Source organism: Gopherus flavomarginatus, chromosome 8 (genome assembly GCF_025201925.1).
Source record: "Gopherus flavomarginatus isolate rGopFla2 chromosome 8, rGopFla2.mat.asm, whole genome shotgun sequence".
In the NCBI taxonomy this organism is placed as follows: Eukaryota; Metazoa; Chordata; order Testudines; family Testudinidae; genus Gopherus; species Gopherus flavomarginatus.
The window spans coordinates 5,211,409-5,235,192 of NC_066624.1; the positions used below are offsets into that span (position 1 = coordinate 5,211,409).

The window sequence follows — 23,784 nt, forward strand, 5'->3', positions numbered from 1 at the left end:
CAGTTTTTTTTAAAAGTCCCCAATTAATGGTACACAGCTGTCTTAATGTCTTTCTAGTTCTGGGGCCAGGGTGGGCACTGAGCTGGGAGCAGGAATGTGGGATTCTGGTATCTTTCGCCTTCTACTAGCCCTTGAGCACATATTACATGTTTTTCTAGCCCTGGGTAAGGCTGGTTTGGGGAGGAGTTGCCGAGCACCACAACAGCAGCTCCTTGTGCTCTCCCTGCAGCTCCTTCATTCACCACCATGCCTTAGGTCATGGGTCGGCAACCTTTCAGAAGTGGTGTGCCGAGTCTTCACTTACTCTAACTTAAAGTTTCACGTGCCAGTAATACATTTTAATGTTTTTAGAAGGTCTCTCTCTATAAGTCTATATTATATAACTAATCTATTGTTGTACGTAAAGTAAACAAGGTTTTCAAAATGTTTAAGAAGCTTAATTTAAAAATGAATTAAAATGCTGATCTTACGCCGCCGGCCCATTCAGCCTGCTGGGAGCCTGGGGTTTCGTTCACCTAGTTCAGCAGCAGGCTGAACGGGGCCTGTGGGACCCTGGCTGGCAAGAGGCCGGCAGCCAGGACCCCAGACTGCCAGCGGGCTGAGCGGGGCCAGTGGCTGGGACACCAGACTGGGGGTGCAGGTGGGAATGTGGGGGTGTGTGGGTGCAGGAGCTCCTGTTTGGTGCTCGGGGTGGGGATGTGGGGGAGTGTAAGAGTCCGGGCATGGGATGTGAGGGGGCTGGGTATGTGTGCAAGTGCAGGAGTCAGAACGGGGGCTGGAGGTGTGTGGGGGGGTGCAGGAGTCAGGGCTGGGGTTGTGAGGGGTGGAGGGGTCAGGACAGAGGGCGGAGTGTGTGTGGGTGGGGGGGGGTGCAGGGCTCAGGGCAGAAGGCGGGGGTGCTTGGCTCGTGGGTGTGCTCCTAGCCCCCTGCCATGAGTGGCTCACGGCAGGGGCTGGAGGGGATATGCCCGATTCCACCCCTTTCCCCAGGGCCCTGGCCATCCTCACCTCTTCTCTGCCTCCTCCCCGGAGCAGCACGCGCACTGCGACTCCACTCCCCTTCCCCCTCACAAGGGCGATCAGCTGATTGGCGCAGGGAAGGAGAGGGGGAGGCACAGGAAGGCAGCACACTGGGGCAAGAAGCGGGGGAGGCAGGAGCTTGGCTGCTGGCAGGACCAAGCTTCTGCCTCCTGCCCCCGCAGGAGAGAGCAGTAGGTGGGGGGGGGGCTGAGTGGGGCTGGGACCCTGGCAGGGAGCAGCGTGCCATTAAACATCAGCTCGCATGCCGTCTTTGGCACATGTGCTGCAGATTGCTGACCCGTGCCTTAGGTATTCATGTTTAATTTCTAAATGCCATTCATTGGACACACCTTTTAAATCAAATATTCTCATTCTCATGGAAGTACCCAAATAGTTTCATTAGTCACTTCTGCTTTGCTGCATCTTTCATAAAAAGCGCTAAATAGACATAGTCATTGTTTCAAAAACTTAATACTGTGTGTAGCTTGTCAGTCTTCTACTGTGTACTTCGTGTTCTGTACACATTGCAGTTATGTGGGAAGATACTTGTGTGGCTCCTCTGGGTTTTTTTTATTATTTTTTTATTTATATATATATATATATATATATTTCAAATGTATGTATCATACAAGCACAACAGCATCTACCTGCTAATGAGAAATATAATCTGCCTCTGAGATGAAAGGTGATAATCAGACCCTGCAGTTGATGTTTGCTGGATCACTACTAAAATGACCAATACACTGTCTTTTGTCTCTCTATATTACTACATAACAGGCTGGATGGAAGGAAAATCATGCAACATTCATGAATGAACTGAAAAACCTGCAAGCTTCAGGATTGACTACCCTCGGGCAGGCTCTCAGATCCTCGTTTGACTTGTTAAATCTCAATAGATTAGTATCTGGAATAGACAATTATGGACAGGTAACAAATGTTTGTTCTTTCTTCATGTTGTATCAAACACTCTTTGTAACAATTGCTGCTTTGTGGATATTGTTAAATATCTGGAGTGAGGGGATTGATGGAGTATGAGTAAAATGAGGGGGCTGCTTTGAACTGGTTATAGTAAAATGGTCAGGTTCTTTTTAATAAGAACATAAGAATGACCAGACTGGGTCAGAACAATGGTCCATCTAGCCCAGTATCCTGTCTGCTGACAATAGTCAATGCCAGGTGCTTCAGAGGGAATGAACAGAACAGGTAATCACTGAGTGATCTATCCCCTGTCGTCCATGCCCAGCTTCTGGCAAACAAGCTAGGGCCATTCAGAGCATGGGTTTGCATCCTTGACCATCCTGGCTAATGGCCATTGATGGATCTATCTTTCATGAACAAATGTAGTTATTTTTTGAACCCTGTTATAGTTGTGGCCTTCACAACATCCATTGTCAACGAATTCCACAGGTTGTGCATTGTGTGAAGAAGTACTTCCTTTTGTTTGTTTTAAATCTGTTGCCTATTCATTTTATAGGTTGACCGCTAGTTCTTGTGTTATGTACAATCAATCTTCATAAACTTCAAATAGATTATATAAGTATAGATTTAATTTTTAAAACTCTAGTTCTCATGTCACACACTAAGCCACATGGAAAGATGTTGTGTATATTTGTGTTCAGTGCATATTGTGTGTGCATGTACACACACCTGGAATCTTAAAAATTGTAGGCATTTATCAACTAACTATTTCAAACTCTGTCTTACGTTTGCCTTCTCATTACAGGTCTGTCGCGTCTTAGTGCATTTAACATGATTTCAGCTTTACGCGGTCGGCAAAAACAAAAAAGAGAAATAACAATTTTAATACTGTACCTGTTATGTGGGTGATTCCACCCGACATTACACTCAATGTAATTTTGACTATGCGCGATTTTCGCTTTATGCGTTGACTGCGGAACGTAACCCCAGTGTAAGATGCAACAGCCCTGTATGGTAACATAATTCATTAAAATACCATCTTTTTTTTAAACTCAGTTTGAAAGATGTTTAATTTTCCCCACTGTTAAGTCTCCTGAATGTATTTGGCAGTATACTGATCTTTTTATTTTCTCCTGCAAGGAGAGCCAGCTAGAATATAGATGTACTGCTGCTATGTAGTGTCATCGGGGTCTACTCCTAACACTCACCTTTTGCTTAAGTGATAGCAAACTGTGACTTTATGGGCCGGGGGTCTAAGTTCTACACTTGTGGTCAGTCTGAAGTTCTGAGTGGCTCTGATGTGCAGTGTCATGTCAGTTGTGGAATTCTGCGTGTCCACAGATTTAACATCATCTCAAGCTTTTATAAGGATTGTTTGTTTGGCATTTTAAGTTCTTAAAGGCAGATACCGTGTTTTCAGTGCTGTAAATTGATGAGTACATTTACAGAGCAACACAAGTTTAACTGACGTATGGAATTAAATATTATTTGTTACTGTTTTACATGTTTTAATTCTTTCTCTAGGGGAGGAACCCGTTCTTTTTAGAGCCATCTATTTTAATTACCATCACAGATGGAAACAAATTGACACATACTGCGGGTGTTCAAGAGGAGGTAAGACTTTTGTATTTGTTTTACTTTTTAAAATGGCTACAGGGGAACACTAACTTTCATCTTGGCAGTGTGTGCTAAAATAATTATGAATTAGATTTATATTGGTGGTAATTCAGCTTCATTCTGAAGACCACTTTTTAAGAAAGGTGGACCAGTTTCTCTCCCGATGTCCCACTGCTTAGTTCCATAGTCACTGGGAGTTCACAGACTACAGTTTTGAGAGCACTGATTAATAGAGAAGAAAACTGGTCCTTCAGTTTATCAATTATTTTGATGATTAGTTTGGGTACATGTCTTCAAATGAGCATCTGATCCCTTAAAGCTTTCTTCAAATCTTTCTTTATTAGCTTCATCTTCCTTTGAATTCTCCTCTACCGGGCAGTGAACTAACCAAAGAACCATTTCGTTGGGATCAAAGGCTGTTTGCCCTAGTGCTGCGTTTGCCAGGAGCTTCTTCTGTTGAACCAGAGCAACTAGGGAGCGTACCCACTGATGAATCTGCAATCACACAGATGTGTGAAGTGACAGGAGGTAGTTGGATGTTGTTTTGCTTTGATTTCAATGTGGAGTTTGGCTTACTCTCTAAGTTGTCTTAATGGGATGCTCTTGGGGGATAGAGGGAGAGAAGTAATTTTGCATCTAATTTTTCTCACGTTGGATACTGACTCTGCCCTGGCCAGTTCAACATGTTAGCATTGCACTGCTGAGTCTGGGTTTCTACCTTGCAAGAGTATCTTAAAATTAAAAAATACTGGCTCTTTTAAATCTGACAGCTTTTCACTTTTTTTCACTTTAAGGTTTGTAATCCCTTCCCCTTTCTTTATAAAAGGCTGGTCATCGTCTTTGAAAAGTGACTAAAAATGAAACCATGTCACTCATCAGATCTGTTCCTTACGTATTCAGTAAAACCTGCGTCCTGTAATAACAAATGTTTATTTCATTAACCCTCTGGTGCTAACGCAGCTAAAAGAAGTGAATTACACAAGAATGAACAGAAGCATCATCGACAGTATTGAGGTCTGCACCAATGAGTTTGCACCATTGTCACCGAAGGCTTTTTTGGCCTTCAAAGCCTATGTTATTGGTGATAATGCACAGGATGGAAAAGACCAACTTGGCTTTCACAGTCTGTATTATTTGCACTGTGGAAGTATTGTGCCATGTCTGTTGATGATTTGAGTTTGTCACTAAAGCAGCAACTCTGCAGTGGTGATTCCATGTAAAGTTGAAAAGAGCCTTGACATATATTATAACTTTTATTTTTATAATAAACAGTATCCTCCCTTACTTACACAATTAAGGTTTGCTGTGACTTATTTTCAGACTTTTACTGTATTGCTCTTCTTTTACTTATAGGTCGCTCCTATTGTGTGCGGACACAAAGAATGTTGAACCAATGTTTAGAATCTCTAGTTCAAAAAGTTCAGAGTGGTGTTGTTATTAACTTTGAAAAATCAGGACCAGACCCAGCTCCCATTGGAGAAGGTACAGTAACTATTCACTTTCATCTCCGTAGCTGTAATCTGTGTACAAGTGTTTTTGTTATGTTGCATTGTAAGATGAGTGTAGCTCCTTAATGTGTATGGTATCTGAGATTTTTCCTTGTTTTAGGAATGAAATGCCTTTATTGCTTATTTTGTTGACTGAGGAACCACAGCTAAAAAGATAGAAAATGTCCAACATTGCTACTTATTCCTGTTTTAAGTAGTGGTTGCAGTGTAGTTGTAAATGTCAATCCCAGGATACTAGAGAGACAAGGTGGGTGAGGTAATATCTTTTACTTAACCAACATCTGTTGATGAGAGAGACAAACTTATGAGCCACACAGCTGAAGAGGAGCTTGGTACCACATACAGCAAGCTTGAAAGCTTTTGTCTCTCATCAACAGAAGTAAATAGTAGAGGCATTAATAACTATACTGTGTTGAAATAATTGGAAAGCCTCCTGGATGCATTATACACACCAGTCTTGTGAATGCTATGTTTATTTTCAAAGCAGTATAGGGTGACAGTATATAAAGCTGTTGTTTTTAAATACCTCAATCTATTGTAAGAACTTTATTTGTTTAAAAAAAAAATAGAGCTGTGTGTGTGAATTTTATTTGGGCTTGTCTTCTCTAGGCTTTACCAGAGTTAATTCAGCTTCAAGTAACTTGAGGTCTTCAGCACATTTGTAAAGGCTAATGTGGATTTACTTCCTCCTCCCCTTTGTCTCCCCCCCTCCAATTTTGCTTTACCCTTGGGCTCAGCTTAGGGTAAAGAGCAAGAGGTATCCTGAAGCAAATGTTTGGGAGTGTACATGCTAACCTTTTGAAACACATGAACTAGTTAGAGATAATTGCCAGTCAGTAAACTTGAGGTCAAAATGTCTGGTGTTGACAAACCCTTGGTGCGCTCAGGCTGTCTGCGCTGGAAGGAAGGTGTATTTTAACATATGTTGCATATGTGAAAAATACACCTTTGTTTTACCTACTGTAGACAAGGCCTTTGAAAACAACTGCAAAAGACACCTGCTGGATTTACAGTTCTTGAAGATTAACACCATGGATCACCATTAAGGATTCTTCAGTATGTTACAGCAACAGAATTTAATCATCTTGGAGATACTGCCTATTGGAAATCTAGTAATTTGAGGGGAGGTGGGTGCAGAGAGGGCTTTCAGGTGCTGCACCTGCCAACTTTTGTGGCTTTACCTTTCACATTTTTTCCCGTTTTTAATTGCTTCTCTCCCCCCACGTTTGGTAGGGTGAACCTCGGAAACAGAGGAAACTGACTATATATGGGGAAACAGTAAAACTGACTATAGATGTGCTGTCAAATGCACAAAATGAACGGGGGAAAAGAAAATGTAATTCTATTCATTTTTAGTTGCTATAGTGAACTTTAAAAAAAAAACATACTTCAGACGTGATTTTAAATTGATACACTGTAAAAGTGTCTTTTTTAACGTTTTTGGCATTGTGCTACTTGAAACTGATCACACTGTGATCAGTCAAAACTTTTCTTTCCTAAGTGCAAGTGAAAAATTATGTGCCAGGACAGGAGAGAATGTGTGGGGAAAAAATACATTTGTTGATCATGGAGCAATTTGTTCAGACTTGCAGAACTCGACACCTAAAATTAAGAGAAAACTGATCCCTTGGCCTGTTTAGGAAGACTCTCTTTTTCTACAACTTACATGCACAGAAAATCATACACTTAAAAGCAGACTTGAAGACACTTAGAGAATGCAAGTAGAACAAAAAAATCAAGAGTGTATTTTGCTTTTGGGGGATCCTTTATACATTCTACAATGATCATCTATCACCCTTACTTTCATTCTGAGCCAGCTTTTCTTCCCTCCTGCCTTTCTCTCCTGTTTGCCTGCCTGCTTTCCTCATAGTGACTTTTCATCTACTTGGGAAAATGTTTTAGACTTACCCCTAGCATCCCATGCAGTCCAAGCTGGCACTAAGCAAAGTCCCTGACATCTGCAGGTCTGGACACTGGAGTTGCAAGGTTGCTCTTGTATGGGAAAGCAACTGAATGAACTGGATTGTTTTTTGTTTTTTTTTCTTTTATCCGAAGCTATAAAATAGTAGACTGTACATATCAGCATAGCACAAAAGTGTTGAGAGAGCTCAGACTTGGCATGCGTCAAGGAAGCAAAGAAGTTCAATCTAAACCAAGAGTAGCAGAAGTTTCTGGGGTGGGGAAATGTAGCAGTGTTAGTTCTCTTCAAATTGTTTTACTGCACGCTACAAAAAATGGAGAAGTGAATTGATCTGTAACAGAAGGGCATGTTCTGTAATACCAGTCAACCATTTCTGAAGCAAAGTGAATCAAAAGCATATACCTGTGACAAATGCTGGGAACTAGGCTGGCAAGCTTAGCAATGCACCTGTATCTTATCAAGCCATGTTCCAAAACCATATCTAGCTTTTGTGAAATAATCTGAGTTTATTTGAACTGTTTCAGTTTTAATAAAAGAAAAATAAAAATGGGGGAATGTATATGAGGTAATAGGCCATAATGCGTTAACTGATACAAAACCCTTTAAACTTGCGTTTCTATGGAGAAGGGAGAGGAGTGAAATGACTTACTAATAAGGCGTTAGGAACTTAACAGACTGCTAAAAATTAAGACGAAATCGATTCCCATAGGGTACATTTTACACCTCTAAATTTTTTGTCTTTCCCTGGAGAAGTTTTCCCATTTAATTTCAACTAATACTAACACTATTTCCTGTACACTCTATCACTTTCAGTGAGACTATAAAATGTCAGTGATCTGTTTTTGTTGCCAGGACAGTGTTAGAGATTCTAGACTTGTATATTGTACCATTTTTAAAGCAAGTACTTAATAAACTTAATTTTGTGTAGTCTGCTGAGAAGGCAGTGCTGCGCTTAGTTGAATTTCTGTGTAACTGGAGCAGGACTGTAGAATGTGGGCAAACATGTTCTTAAAGTGACTTTAAATTATGCCATTTTACACACTGATGTAGGTGTTCAGCCTTGATGTTAAGACACACATTGATGTCTTTGAAACAAATGGAATGGGACATTGGTTGTTAATAAGAGAACTTCCTAGGAAGCGACTGCGTGCCATGTAGCTTTTTATTTTTCATTTTATTTTTTTTTGCTTTGTTTAAATTTTAGATGGACTTGTTGATTCATCCAGGCCCATCAATTCATTTGCTTCTCAACCGTGGCATAGTTGTCATAAACTCATTTATGTACGACCTAACCCTAAAACTGGTGTTCCTGTTGGGCATTGGCCAATTCCAGAGTCATTTTGGCCTGATCAGAATTCACCAACTCTGGTAAGTAAAACAAACTAAAGAAAAGGATTCCACATCTCCTGACCAGCTAGAGAGCTCTTAAATGAACAGTAAATTAGTCTCTTACCCCAGGCTTGCTTGTGGTCTGGCTTTCACTACAAAATGAATTGACTCTCTGTGATGCTGATTGGTGACAAGTCTAGAAATTGCATCTCACATCACTTCTGGATTTGGAAAGTTAATTGCAATAAATGTTTCATTCAGTAAGCTAGTTCTTTTAATAGTTCTTAAATATTGCATCAGTCAGGCTTTAATTCAATAACTATACATTTTGCGACAGTGGAAATAAAGTTTTCAAAATATTGAGTCAAAATTATGCTTTGAACCTAATTATTTAAAGCGTTTAAAAAATGGGGCTAGAAAATAGAGCCATGGAGTCTTAAACTATCTCAACAAGGGAGGTTAGAAGATGTGCAGTTTTGATGTTCCTTCTTCTTGGTACATAGCAGCTCTCCATGTATATGATTCTTCTCTTCCTAGCAGGGAAAGTTGTGACTGGGAAGAAAGCAAATAGTTGCATTCTCTAGATAATCGTGGGAATATGCAGCATGTGCTTGTTCTTTTCTGAAACATTGTCATTTTGTTGGTTATTGGCTTAACCTAGCAGCCTTTTTTTCATAGATATATCATTTCTAAGTGGGCACGTTATGTTTCTGCACTTGTGTTATTTGCTCAAGGTGCTAGTTTTTCCTAGGAGGGGCAGGAATCACTCACTAGGGAACATTTTGAGCAATTGTATTGGCCAAGTGGCTACGCTCTCAAACATGGATTTCTGTGAACAGCAGGCTGAGAGAAAGACTTCATGTTTTCTTTAAATCATGTATTTGCACGCTTTGTGGATTGACTGGGATTTAGGACTTGAAATATTTAAAACATTTTAATTTTAACTACCTTTCTCCCCCTTGTGGGTTAGGAGGGAATTGTGTGCCAGTGTTGTTCAATAACTTGTGAATGATTTGTTAATAGTCCATTATCTTGATTCATCTGGATCACATGGTAGGCACTTAACCTTCTGCTATTGTCAAAACTTGATGATTAACTTGTTTGTTTTTTTTAAGTGTTGAAGGCTAGTGAGGAATAAAGGGTGTGTATGGGAGGGGTTGCATTACTACATGTCAACTGTTTGTTTACTATATGATTTTATTCATCTGCATTTAGTAATACAGCTTGATTTGATTTATTTAAAAGAATGTATCAAAAGTGGAACACTCTTAAAATATTACCTTAGATTGGAGCTGTATTAAATAAAAGAAAAAAGCAAAATTCTGGGTAGCAGATACTCATTAAAGAATTAACCTGATTATCTTTAACATCAGGCAGTTGGTGGACTCTAAGTCGTGAATCTTTTCTTCTTCCTCTTAGCCGCCACGCACAGCTCATCCTGTTGTGAGGTTCTCCTGTGTAGACTGTGAGCCAATGGTAATAGACAAGCTTCCTTTTGACAAATACGAACTGGAACCTTCGCCCTTAACGCAGTACATCCTGGAACGAAAGTCCCCCCATGCCTGCTGGCAGGTATTTGCCTTTATTTGATGATTATAAAGTCAATAGGAATCCCCAGGCAGTGCTATGTTAATCTGCGTAAACCTGCAAGAAGGCAAGAGGTAGGTCTGATGTTACACTGTTCTGCCAAGTTGAGGAAATAGGCATCTTTACATATCTCCTCAATTCTGACTAGATTTTTCAAAGTCTTTGAAGAGGTGATGCTACCTCAGGCTTCATCAGTTCATTTCTAGAATATCAGGGTTGGAAGGGACTTCAGGAGGTCATCTAGTCCGGCCCCCTGCTCAAAGCAGGACCAATTCCCACATAGTCTTTTTTTACCCCAGTTACCTAAATGGCCCCCTCAAGGACTGAACTCGCAACCCTGGGTTTAGCAGCCAATGCTCAAACCACTGAGCTCTCCCTCAGTGGCAAAGGTGTCCCCCAGGTTCCACACTCAGATGAAATGCAACTTGCCACTTGCATGTTGGAAAAGGAAGAGATTATTGAGTTCTATTAGAACTCTTAGATGTTATTTAAGTGACATAAATTCTAATGTACTGTGTGGTAAGTAGCGGTTTTAACTTCTCCCATCCAATTCACACCTTATGCTTAATGCACTGGGTCCTGTGGAGGCCTTGGTGCTATTCTTGGCTTTGTCACAGGCTTCTTCTGCGTGGCCTGGGGCAAGTCACTTAGGCCTGGTCTGCATTTAGGGCTTGTCTACACTTAACAGTGCTGCAGCGATGCAACTGCACGGGCGCAGCTGTACCACTTAGTGAAGAGGCTACCTACGCCAATGGGAGAGCCATTCCCATCAGCGTGCTGCTCTGTCTCCCCGAGTTGCAGTAGCCCTCCCATTGACATAGCACTGTCTAAACCTAGAATCTTATGTTGGTATAACGACATCACTCATGAGTGTGGACTTTTCACACCCCTGAGCAATGTAATTATGTCAACATAAGTTCCTGTTGCAGACCAGTGTTTGTCAGTGGCCACTGAGTGGACCGACGCTAGTCCCTGAGATCCTTGACACAGTTCAGGAAGGCAGTAAGCCAGTCCCTGGTATAAAAAAGTTGAGAAACACTGGTGTACACCATGCCTTAGCGTTTAGGACGATATTGCTATGGTGCACCTTGAGTCTTGTAGCTATGCTGCCTTTGCCTTCGGTGTTGATGCAGCTAGATCCACGGATGAATGCCTTTTGTTGACCTAGCGACTGTTGCACAGGGAAAACTCATGTGTTCACGTAGGCTGCATCTATGCTACAGGGTTATCCGGCATAGCTGTAGTGCTGTAGCTATGCCACTATAGCCTCTGTAGCGTAGACAAGTCCTTAATTTCTCTGCCTTAGTTCCCCCTCTGTAAATGGGGTTCTCCTTCCTCACAGGGATATGTTGTGAAGATGAATTCATTTAATATACGTGAGGTACTATGATAATTTGAGATCATTTCATTACCTAGAAAGAATCCAGAAAGAATTTGGAAACAGCATGGATGTGTAGAGAGATGTTAACATCTCTAACTTACAAATAAAAGGTTAAAGTAATTTTGGAAATGTAACCAACAATAAAACAAACCATACAGTTGCGTAGGAAAAAAACTGAGGGAATGCAGTCAATTTACAATCCAGTGAATTCCAAATAATGGCTTTAAAGCATGCTTGGATATCTCATCTGCCCCTCAGTCCCTCTGACAAATTTTGTGAATAAATAAACTAGAGAGATTCAAACAGCTTTTCTTGTCCGAGTTGCGTGAAAGACCCACTTAGACAAGGGAAACTGACTAATTACAGTGGAAAATATTTAACAAACTATACTGTCAAATGCACATATGTTTAAAAAACCTGGAAAAATAGTGGAATTTTTTTTTTCACTTACAACAATCAGGTGTTTCTTGTAACATTAGTAGACAAATAATCTGCAGAAAAAAGTGATTTCTGTTGATTGTGTCTCTGTAAGAGTAAATAGTCCCATTTATAATGTACTTTCTTATGCTTCTGTATATTGCCACAAATTTCTTAGCTGCCAAATAATGTGTGTATGTCTATTTCTCAAAATAGTACTCCACTCCATTGTTACAAGTTTAACCGCTAGAATATTGGCATCCTCCAAATTTAAGAGAAGTGCATATCTTAATAATCAGTCTTCTGAGGATTAATACTGTGTTTAACTTTCATGTTTACAAATTGGCAATATCTCCTTAGTTTGAGTGTGTGTGTCAATGTATTGAAGAATGAAAAATCAGGCTTTTTATTAATTGTGCATATGTTTTAGGGAGAACTTTATAAATCAAAATATTAGAAAAATCTACCTGCAACAGAGATCAGATATAGCCTGTTAAACAGTGTCCAGCAATGGAGCATCCATCACTTCCCTTGAGAGCCGTTAAATATAGTGTCAACAAATCACTAGAAAATAGGCTCTGGAGTTCAATCCCACCCTGATGGGATGGACTAAATGATTAAGTATCTTTACATCTCTGTGTATATAATTTACAAGTCTAAGGGCATGTGTACATTACTGGCTGGATCGACAGGTAGCAATCGATCCAGCAGGGGTCGATTTATTGCATCTAGTATATCAACCGCCAAGCGCTCTCCCGTCGACTCCGGTACTCCTCCAGGGCGAAAGGTGCAGACGGAGTCAACAGGGGAGCGTCGTCTGCTGTCTACTTACCGCGGTGTCTTCACCATGGTAAGTGGATCTAAGTACGTCAACTTCAGCTATGTTGTTCACGTAGCTCAACCTGTGTAACTTAGATGGATTTCACCTCCCTCTCCCCTCTTCCCCAGTGTAGACCAGGCCTAAATGCGTGTCCAGTTGTAGGTATACAGGTAAAATCAGACTCAGCAATTTTCTACAGTTTTCCCCTTCTCCCCTTTAAAAAGAGTAGAAAATCAGATTGCACTTATTCTGATAAATGTGCAACATTTTAGAAAGTTTTTTGTTTTAAATATAATGTTTCTTATGTTCTTTATCAGGTATTTGTGAGTAACAGTGGAAAATACAGTGAACTTGGCCATCCGTTTGGGTATTTAAAAGCAAGCACTACTTTAACCTGTGTAAACCTCTTTGTGATGCCTTACAACTATCCTGCTTTACTTCCTCTGCTAGGTAGGTAATACAGTACATCGGACAGCTTAACAGCATAAAAATAAGGATGGCTAATGTGCTGCCTAAATTTATCGGTTAAAATAATGGAGATCAGAGAGTATAGAATGTTGCAAACTCTTAAATATAATTTGGGAGGAGAGGATTTTCATACCCCCTCTCCTTTTTTTTTTTTCTCTCCAGCAGAGGAGGAGAGCTACCTGCTTCCAGTGCATGTTTGATGCTGTTCACCTCCTAGACACGTAGCCTCTTCCTTAACCTGGAGTAAGCTTCAACCTCCATTCTTTTCCCTCATGTAGGATTTGGTATCTCCATTTTTTTGCAGTTGCTCTTGTGACATCCTACTTTTGGCTGGAAGGTCAGGGGCAGGACTTCTTAGGGGTGTTGGGGAGAGAGAAGTCAACTACTGCAATTTAGAGTAGCAACGAGCAAGCAGGTCTAGAGCAACGAAGCAGCCAGCGTTTCCCCTCGAGGACCAAATGTTTCATTTTCATGATGAGCTCACTTTCCACAGGCAAGATAATACGAGAGAAGTAGTGCATGAATAGGCCCTGTAATAGCTATAGTGTAAAGACTTTGGTTCCCATGGCAAAATGCTAATGGCAGAGGGAATTGCTTCCCAGGTGCGATTATTTCTTTTATTTATAGAGCCAGTGTGTTTTAAAAATTATACAAAATAACAGTGAAGATTTAGGATAAGGAAATATTGAACTTTAAAACATTATTTCTCGTATTATATGGAACAGTCACATACATTATTCTGGCAAGAAAAGGTGCAAGAATGTTTGTTTATATTCCTGATACACCTCATCACCTCACCATAATCCACCAGCAAATCAGCACTTCTCTTAGTTGAAAACATTAACTCATGGCTTGTATGTCAGCCTGATGATGATTCCAACACCTAGGTCTTGGAGTTCAGTCTTAAAAGCGCCTGCTTTCTGAGAGCTGGTTGCTACCAAATCTGATGAACTGCCACTTCTATTGCAGATCTGCTAGTCCAGCAGAGGCCATCAGTGGATACAAATAAATTTGGTGTAGTCATTTTGTTCTGCCACTTCTTCCCCCACCCTATTTTCAGAGGTGAAGAGTCTTCCCATTTTATGTGGAAAACAGGAATGTAAGAGAGGTGCCTCTGCAACATGTGCAGTGCTGTTCTGCTGCTCACTACCTCAAGCATGTGGTGTACCTTGTCTGTACAATTAAACTGCATGGTGCTGTTTAAATGACAGGGTGGGGCTTTTCAAACGCATGAGTCGTAAACAGGATGTTTACCATGGAGGTACAGTGATGACACATCCAGTACATGTATCTTGAGCTGTTTCTTATCACTGTTTTGAACACTTCTATCCATGGAATGGGAGGCTTGGTGAAATTAGGTTCAGTGACAGTTCTGAATGAACTTAAAAGAAGGCTTGTTTGCTGAATATATCTCCTCGGATCAATGGGAGAAATTGCCAGGTACTTACCAACTGACAGTATACTCGTAAATATTTCCAAAGACACTTGTAAAGATACTTGACATCTTTGATATGTTTTTGTATTTAAAAGAAGAGCAAGAAGACTGGTTTGATTGCATAAACCACTCTTTCCTTTTTCTGATGAGCAGGGGTTTGATGTTCTACAGGGAAGAAGGAAGAGTAACTTACTCTGATCACCCATGACTTGTCTTGTTGCTCTAAGAGCTGTTTTAATGTTTCCTGTGTCCACCATTCTATTGGAAGAGCTCTGCATCTGGGGAATGAGACAAACATTGATGCTCAGGGTGGAATGCAGATAAACTTTCCCCCTTCCCTTTTTTCCATGACTGCGGTGGGGGGGGGGTGTTGTACAGTATAAGAAGATAAACTTTATCTGAACCACCCTAATATATTGCGCCCCCTGGGTCTGTAAAGAAGTTTTCAAGACCTTGTGTGTTTTAAGTGTTGCTAGCTGCTTACAAGACCATTCTTTCTTGAATTCGTTTATTCCCACTATTCCGTTGGTGGGTAAAGGGAAGGTTTAATTTGACATCCTGGAACAAGTTTTGCCTGAGAGCCTATGAATACCAGTGTTAAGAACACTAAAGAAAATGGAAGATTTTGCCAAGTTGGTGAAGTGAATTCCTGGGACCGATTACTAAAAGATGTAAAATCATACCACAGTTAGAGACGTGACAACTTATCTTTTTTTGCTTCCTCAGGAGCAGAAATGTGGATTCTGTATCTGGCCCCCAGCTTAAAGAGTACGCATGCTTCAGTTGCACCTGATGATAGGCAATATAGGGGCTTATTCATGGCAAGGGATGTTTCTCAATTTTAAGACATGGACTTAGGAATCTGAAGCTTTGCAGGGAACCAGTGAGTGCAGTTGACAGGTGTGGCCATTCATGGGAGAGTGAAGCCAAACAGTCCAGTGTGATGGTCTGATCTGAGCAAGTTTAGTAGTATTGGTGTCTGGCTGACAACACTCTGGTCTGTAGCTCAGAAGATGATGCCCTTGCTCTTACAAAGCCAAAGAGTGACCATGAGGGATGTACTAGTGCATCTGGCACATGCATACTCTACCTGCTTGTACTGAATGCCAGAGAATCATAGTGTTCTAACCTAGCAGGCTGTCCACTCAGAAGACCAGAAGAACACCAGAATAGCAAATGCAATCCTTGTCTGTTGCTTCTCCAAGTTTCTCCTGACAATAAAATACAAAAATCTGCCTCTGAAGGTACTACTTCTCCTGGATAGGTCTCTGGTGTACCATGATATTACATGCATTGGGCCCAGGGATGGAATTGTCATGTTTTCTGATACATCAGAATTTTAATCCGATGACTGACCTATGCTTAGCAACTGTTTCTCTTGTTAATTTCTTACACCAGTTTCCAAATGTCTTCTCCTAACAAAGAAACAACACCACTCAAATGGAATCAACAAGGCCATTGCACTTACAGATCTCATCCCATGTCTGCAGAAGAGCAGGCTAATTGAAAAGCCAAAGCCATAAAGCATAAATGAAGCCATGGATTTAAAATTGTAACACAGCAAAGATCAAAGTTATTGATGAAATCTAGGGTGTTAGCTTGGCTGAGCAATTTACACAACTCCTTTCCTGGCTGATCCTAGTCACCGAGGCACTAATGTGGAGGGTGAGCTTTGATGAGAGAACAGGGCCATGGATATTCTTCTGAAGAGTCATTGGAGGTGTTGGAGAAGTAGCAGATAATAAAATATGCCAGAAGGAAATCAGTTGAACCCCCATGTTGGTGCTTACACGCACTCAAAACTGAGCCGTTTGAAAAGTGACATGCATCTGACGAAGTGGGTTTTCACCCACGAAAGCTCATGCTCCAAAACGTCTGTTAGTCTATAAGGTGCCACAGGATTCTTTGCTGCTTTTACAGATCCAGACTAACACGGCTCCCCCTCTGATACTTGAAAAGTGTAGGTTTTCTGTGGAGAGCCTATGATTTGAACCAGCTCAAATGATGCTCCCACACACTTCTTGAGAGATTGCAAGAGGTGATTTTATATTTGAAAATCCAAAAGCTGCCCTTTTCTCCCCCTGTGAGCTAAATGAACTGTTCTGGCATAGTGTTACAGAGCCAAATACTGCTTTAACACTAGTGGGCATAGGGAGTACTCTATGATGGATTATTCCATACTTCCATAACAGTGCCCTTGACTGGACCGTCTCTGGGGATGGGCAAGCCATGACCTTTGGATGTAAAATCATGAGCCTCTACTGCATAAACTAAAGCAATGGTTCTCAAAGCCGGTCCACCGCTTGTTCAAGGAAAGCCCCTAATGGGCCGGGCCGGTTTGTTTACCTGCCGTGTCCACAGGTTCGGGTGATCACGGCTCCAACTGGCCGCGGTTTGCTGCTCCAGGCCCATGGGGGCTGTGGAAAGGGCAGCCAGCACATCCCTCGGCCTGTGCCACTTCCCAGAGCTGCTATTGGCATGGAGCGGTGAACTGTGGCCAGTGGGAGCCGCGATCGGCCGAACCTGCGGGCGTGGCAGATAAACAAACCGGCCCTGCCCGCCACTGGCTTTCACTGAACAATTAGCAGACCGGCTTTGAGTACCACTGAACTAAAGGACCATGTCCATTAGCTCGAAGGCAGTAGAAGGCTCATAAATGTCTATTGTGATAGACTGAGGCCAGTTGGGAACAGCAGAGTAGTAGAAGGGAGATGTACCGGCCACTGGATAAGCAGTTTTCTGTTCCCTGAGTGACCAGAGCAGGGGCTGCTCCAGGCTAATGAGAACACCTGACTCCAATTAGCCTGATAAGTCAGGTGAGGCTGTTAAGCACCTGACTCTAATTAAGGTCCCTCTGATGCTATAAAAGGGCTCACTCTAGTCAGGCCAGGGGGAGCCAGAGGAGGGGAAGTGTGTGCAAGGAACTGGGAGTGCATGCAGGAAGCTGAGGGTGAGTAGTACACACGTTATCAGACATCACGAGGAAGGTCCGGTGGTGAGGACAAAGAAGGTGTTGGAAGGAGGCCATGGGGAAGTAGCCCAGGGAGTTGTAGCTGTCGCGCAACTGTACCAGGAGGCACTCTAGACAGCTGCAGTCTGCAGGGCCCTGGGCTGGAACTTGGAGTAGAGAGTGAGCCCAGTTTCCCCCCAGACCTCTCAACTCCTGATTAAACACAGGAGGAATTGACCTGGACTGTGGCTTCTACTAGAGGGGAAGGTCTCTGGGCTGTTTCCCGACCCACAGGGTGAATCTGTGAGGTGAGCAAATCCGCCAGTAAGCGCAGGACCCACCAAGGCAGAGGAGGAACTTTGTCACACTATACATAGATTAGTCGCTAGAGGGGAACAAAGTCACACTTTCACAAGTGTAATTGAACAGAACGGAACACAGTAATAAAGGATGCAGTGTTTTTCCTGTTACTTTAATCTGTTAAAACATTTTTATATTGAGTTCAGATCAGATTATGCACACTTGTTATCTGAACAAACTTGCTGTCATACAGGCTGCCCAGATAATTGGGATGCTTCTGTATAATTAAAGCTGACTCTTTTTTGCCACCTTCTTGAGTTAAAAGTAAACTAGCTTCCTGATTTGTTACTAACGCAAAATTTTAAAATTCTCTAATTTGCCATTCACCATTTGCTGGTTTGGGGTAAATTTTTGTACCTTGTCTTAACCTAGTAAAGAAAACAGACTGGTCAGTTTCATCTATGTTTGCAGTGAGTCCGTAGTCACACTTGGGTCTCTTGAATTGTTATAGTATTAGCTGCAAACATGTGAGTCCATCCTAAGGTTCTAAGCCCCTCTTGTAAAATATTCAGTGCCTTCAGCTCCCACTGACTTCAGAAAACAGAGAGTATTCAGCACCCTGCAGGTTCTGGCCCACTGTCTGCAGGAGAGTAGCTGAAGACAAGTTTGACATATCTTTGAAACAAATATGATGAATAGGGTTGGCTTAAAATCTTTTTGTTGATAATAAATCTTAAATTGTGGCCCGTAAGTGCTTGAGAGTATCCTTTTAGGAAAGGAACGGTATAACTGAATTGGTGTGAAGTTTCTTTACATAGAGACTGGCATACTGCCCTGGCCGAGCACCATGGCAAAGTACATTTCAGAGGCGTAAAAGCTGTAACTGCTAGCTTGAGATACGAGCATATAGAAATTCAGATAATTTCACACCGGTGTTGCAAAATTGTCATGAATTTTTAGCAACCCAGAGCTAACTCCTCCCCTTATCACAATTATGAACAAACTAATTATATTGGAACTCTTCTTGCCTTAAACTGGTCTAAGATAAAGGCCAACACAATTAATTTAACCCAAATGTTGGAACTTCCTCTTGTAACTCTGCCCTGTCCTTCCTTGAACTCTGAGGGGACAGGAGGGATAGAGACTAACTCTTATGTCCTGCCTGAAAATGTAGCCATTTTCTTTCTTTCTTGGAGGGTAGGAATTGTTACAGTGGCTGTCCATTCTGCACTGTTGTTGGCAACCCTATCTGCGAGGCCCTGAGTGTAAACAGAATGAAGGTTCTGCAGCAACTCTTAAATGTCTGTGTCAAAGCTCTGTTTACATTTCACACAATCTGATTGAAACAACGTTTTGCAACTTTGATATCCAAACATCTAAATTCTTAGATTGCAACATGCTCTAGTATGGGTACCCGTAACTAGTTGGGCCAATGCATATTGTAAATATTAATCATACTATTTATGAATGGTTACACCATCAAGCTACATGTACTTTATATTCTTAAATATCCTCCTTTATAGGAAGGAACTAACCACTAATAAAATATATCATTGGCTTATTGTGGCTGATGTTTCACGCTACAACTTTGTCACGACATTGAACGCTTGTCAGTTTTTTGTCTGCTCATTGATTTAGCTGTGTGTGTGCATATGCAATAAAATATATAGAGACGTCTGTACTGCAGATAGTAACTTCTGAAAGAATTGCTTGTTTTCATAGCTTGCATATTACCAGGACACGGAGTTCATATAAATGAACGATATGGTTAAGTTTATTTGAAACATCAGAATATCACTATGAAATAATTAAGCACATGTAAACATTAACAGACTTCTTTACAATACAACGCAAAAGGATTGTTTTGTATTTGCAATAAACCTCAGATACCCAAGCATAGGAGGTCCTCGCAGATCTAATTAGATAATACTGCCAATTATGAAATATGCTCAGATTAAAAGGGAACCTTAACTCCTCGGAAAAACTCACCCCCTTTGCTTCAGGCCAGAAAATAGAATAATTGTAGCAGCTGTAGTGGGATATATATATATATATATATATATATATATATATATATATATATATATATATATATATATATATATATATATATATATATATATATATATATTTTGACACAGAATTAATTTAGATTGGAAAATACCTGTAGTTAAGATAGAAAATACGCGAAACATCTATTCCATTTATGCAGTGCACTGAGTAAGTAAAATCTGCCTCTTCAGATAGATCTTCCTGAAAGTTCAGCAAGGAGGAAATGCTTTCCCTGCCATGTTTTTTCTTCTTACAACCTCCTTCTGTACGTGTGCCTGTAGCCCTGCCCAACTTCCTACTGGATGTCCGTTTCCCCATCTCCTCCAAACTCTCTAGCTTCCTTTCTGCCAGTGTTCTGCAGACCTGCTGAGCAGAGATTATGAAATCACAAGTTGATAAATTGATAATGCAGCATATGGACTAATCCAGAACAGCACAAGAATTTGGAACTCCACACACCCTTTAATAGCAAATGTTTGGAGATTGTGATTACAAATTGTAACCTGTACAGCAAATAAATATGTCGTAGGGCTTTTTCCTACTCTGATATGCAGCCACGACTCCATATCTTTTAGTTTATCACAAGTCAAGATTGAACCTTTAGTATAGCTCAGATGCCTGAAAGCTTCTCAAAATATGAGAAACAGCCAAGGTTAATGTGGATTGGTTTTATCTGTTATGGGGAAGCCTTACTTTTATTGAGGAATTCTGATAAATGGTCTGAGGAAGATAAAGCTGCTGTGATGCATATATTCTCTCCCTTCCTCCAGTTGATAGTTGTATGCAGTATTTAAATAGTCCTGTTTAGTTTGCTTGTGAGATCATATAAGCAACCTCCACTGTAAGGTTGCTGTAATAATATCAGGCATGGTTTCTGGTGTCAAAACTGTAGCTAGTATGGAAGATGCAAACCCTTTGAATCTAAGATTAAGGGCAATTGTTGTGGGGAAGGCCCCTGGAAACTCCCCCAACCCCTTCCCCCGGAAAACTGACTTATTGCAGTGTTGTTCAAAAGTTAGTGTTGGGGCTATGTAATCAAATCTTGTTTTCTCTGTTGCAGATGACTTGTTTAAGGTTCACAAACTTAAGCCAAATCTGAAGTGGCGACAAGCTTTTGACAGCTACTTAAAAACAATGCCTCCTTACTACGTATTGGTATGTGTATTTTCATATTTTATGTGTAGAAATATTGGTGGCTGATAACTAGAATCTTGCATTCCATTTTTCCTAAATTTTGAACACTAACTATGAACTTTTAGTTAGTAAACCTTTTGTGTTTTTGTTTTATGTGTGTGTGTCAAGGATAGTACTTTGTTTTGTTTTTGTTTTAATTCCCAAGCATGTTCTGTGCTACTAGCAACAGTAAACATTTTAAGATTAATTTTAAATCTCTTTAATACTAAATTTTGCCATTCTGAAAATATACTTTAGATTGAATTTTTGTCAAAAGTGAATTTTAGACTTCACCTTTGTAATTAAAGAGTGTGCAGATTATTGTTTACGGTTATTAATGTGTGTGAATTCCTAGTCCTCAGGAAAGTGATACCAACAGAACTGGCCTGACCAGACAGATGAGGGTGGGTACAACATAAGCTTTTGTGCGTAGCTTGGGCAATGCACCTCTGTGTGGACTTGCATCATCCCGGCTATTCTAGTACTGAGCCTCTGAGTGAAAATTGCCAGTGGTGCCATATTGCATGGTATGCTGGTATAGCGGCATAAAGCCCACTGCAAGCTAGCTAGACCACCAAACTCATCACACGTTACTTGAGAAGACTTGAACTCTAGTTTCCAAAAGCAAAAAGCTAGAGCACTAAACCATGTGCCCTAATTTCCTATAATTTATTTTTTAAAACTTTTTTTTAAGATTTATTCTCTTACTGTTGTGTATTTTGTTTTCCTTATAGCCATTAAAGAAAGCCCTAAGGATGATGGGAGCTCCAAATCTGATATCAGATAATTTAGATTGTGGACTTAGTTACAGTGTTATCTCTTACCTTAAAAAACTCAGCCAACAGGTAGTATTGATAAAACCTTTGCAATTAGAAGTGCATTGATTATTATTTAGTTTGTGTTCAGATTATAAATAAATTAATCTCTATGGGGTTTTCCACTGTTGTATCATACTTTCTCTATAGCTATATATGGATGAACCCCTAAAACATTTTGGAGCCAATCACTGTGGCTTCTATAAGTAGTAGAGTGGGATGGGAAGGAGAGTTTTTTTGCTGTTGTTTTTTTTTTCCAGCTACCATTTAAAGCATCTGTTTGATTTCTACTCTAAAGACGGTTGCCAACTAGACTTGGTATTTCTACTGCTAATATTCGCTATGGCTAAAATAAGTTGCTTGTTCTTAGCCATTTTAAACTGTCTCTCCACTGGAGACTGAAGCAGTAAGTGTCTGTTCTGGATGTGCATTACTGAAGTATTTAAAGTTTTGGCCATACAGAATAGCGCTCTTGCCTGAAAGTTGATATTAAAAGAAGAGTTGAGTTTTACATGAGGCAGGGTCATCTGTCTGCCCCCACTCAGCTCCCTTACCTTCCCATCATATGGGTGGGTGGCTGTGGCACAGAACACTAAGCAAATCAAATCTGTATCTTCAGTTCTTTCTTGAAAGTTAAGCATGGAGAACACACTTTCCCTGTGATGTCTTGCTCCCCAGTCCCTTTCTTGGTGAGGCCCTTTATCTTCCCATGTGTCCAACAGAGTGTGCTGTTACTCAGCGTCTTTTGGTATTATTCTAATAGGATCAGATTATTTAGTAATAGGTAATTAAAAAACCTGTGGTCAGTGTTGGGGAAGTAATGCAGTTTTAAATATAACAAAAACCCCTCACCTCAAAAAATGAACAGTTTCAAGCAGGCTTCCGACATGATTGACCACTCAGTAAATGTAAATACATCTGGGGGATTTTTTGATGAGTGTTTGTACAAATTCTTATGTACTTGGTATATAGGATCAGAATGGTTTGAGGACACTATTGTAATGTTTACAGAAATCCACAACAGGTGACTCAGATAAAACATATGGGCATTACATAGACAATGGAATAAAGGCAGCTAATGTCTGAAATTCTATGTACTTGCTTTGTCCTTTAAAATGAGGGAAGAACTCTTAATGAGTTGTGATGGAACTGATCATAAAAAAGGAAGTTTCTTTGGGGGATCAAGTTGTTTTCTTGTAAATATGAAAGTGGATGCATTTGTACTCTTGGAAAAAGTAAAAAATGCTTACTGTACTCACCTAAGTAAGATCACCCATTATCCAATAAAATCACATTGTAAATTTCAGTGTAAATAGCAGAAGTAATTTGTTTTTCTTTACTGAATAGCTTTGAGCAAGGAAGCAAATTGCATGCAAATTTTTATTTTATTTTTTCAGTAAGTTGTCAAGCAACCCCAAAAGTCTGAAACCATATAGTTTTTGTGGCAGGATAACCCTGGTATCCTAAATACTAGTATCACAGTGTGTTCTGACTTCAATTCAGTTTTTTCTCTTAAAGAAAAATGCCTCTGATTTTCTTACTTTTTATTGCTGCTGGACTTTCAGCAACAGTAGTAGTATTTGTAACCCCTCTAATTCTGTAGCACTAGCTGAATGCAGAAATTTTCTGTGTTGGCATAGTGGGGCATGGTTGCCTAGAAACTGACTGTCCCTGGACATGTAATTCTCAATTCCTTGAGCAGTTGGGAGTCTAATTATAGCGCAGTTGACCTCTTAAAGTAATTGAGAGTTTTATACTTATACTTACTGATTGTTTCTCTAATACCATGTAATTCCATTTTAGACAAAAATTGAGTCGGAACGGATAATAGGTTCGGTGGGTAAGAAAGTTCCACAAGAGACTGGAATTAAAGTGAAAAATCACTCCAGTGGCCTCTCCCTGGTTCATAGCAGGGATTTTAAGCAGCTGCTGCAAGGGATCACTGGTGACTCTCCATTGAGACTGACTGAAATGAATGTTAAAGAATTTTCTGGCTTCCATATAGGACTCTTAAACAAGGTAAACGTACTGTGGGTGTGCATGATTATTGTCTCCCTGTGCTTGTCTCTCACA

The 23,784-nt window shown here is 40.6% G+C and overlaps 1 protein-coding gene across 6 annotated transcripts in view; it reads left to right on the forward strand.

The window, feature by feature from the left end:
• The window catches only part of LOC127056504 (integrator complex subunit 6-like), a 55,945-nt gene that overhangs the window by 24,278 nt on the left and 7,883 nt on the right, over nucleotides 1-23,784 (forward strand). For 3 of the 6 annotated variants that reach the window (XR_007775833.1, XR_007775834.1, XM_050964406.1), the window contains exons 3-12: nucleotides 1,798-1,947; nucleotides 3,463-3,552; nucleotides 3,900-4,083; nucleotides 4,909-5,037; nucleotides 8,189-8,352; nucleotides 9,733-9,885; nucleotides 12,836-12,968; nucleotides 20,784-20,878; nucleotides 21,631-21,741; nucleotides 23,515-23,730. Coding sequence is in view for 3 of the 6 variants with exons in the window: in XM_050964406.1 (XP_050820363.1) it covers nucleotides 1,798-1,947; nucleotides 3,463-3,552; nucleotides 3,900-4,083; nucleotides 4,909-5,037; nucleotides 8,189-8,352; nucleotides 9,733-9,885; nucleotides 12,836-12,968; nucleotides 20,784-20,878; nucleotides 21,631-21,741; nucleotides 23,515-23,730 (1,425 nt within the window). In the remaining 3 variants the exon portion in view is untranslated. Of the gene's footprint in view, nucleotides 1-1,797; nucleotides 1,948-3,462; nucleotides 3,553-3,899; nucleotides 4,084-4,908; nucleotides 5,038-8,188; nucleotides 8,353-9,732; nucleotides 9,886-12,835; nucleotides 12,969-13,148; nucleotides 13,230-20,783; nucleotides 20,879-21,630; nucleotides 21,742-23,514; nucleotides 23,731-23,784 lie in introns of those variants that run through there. The other 3 variants (XR_007775835.1, XM_050964408.1, XM_050964409.1) reach the window with 3 other exon arrangements.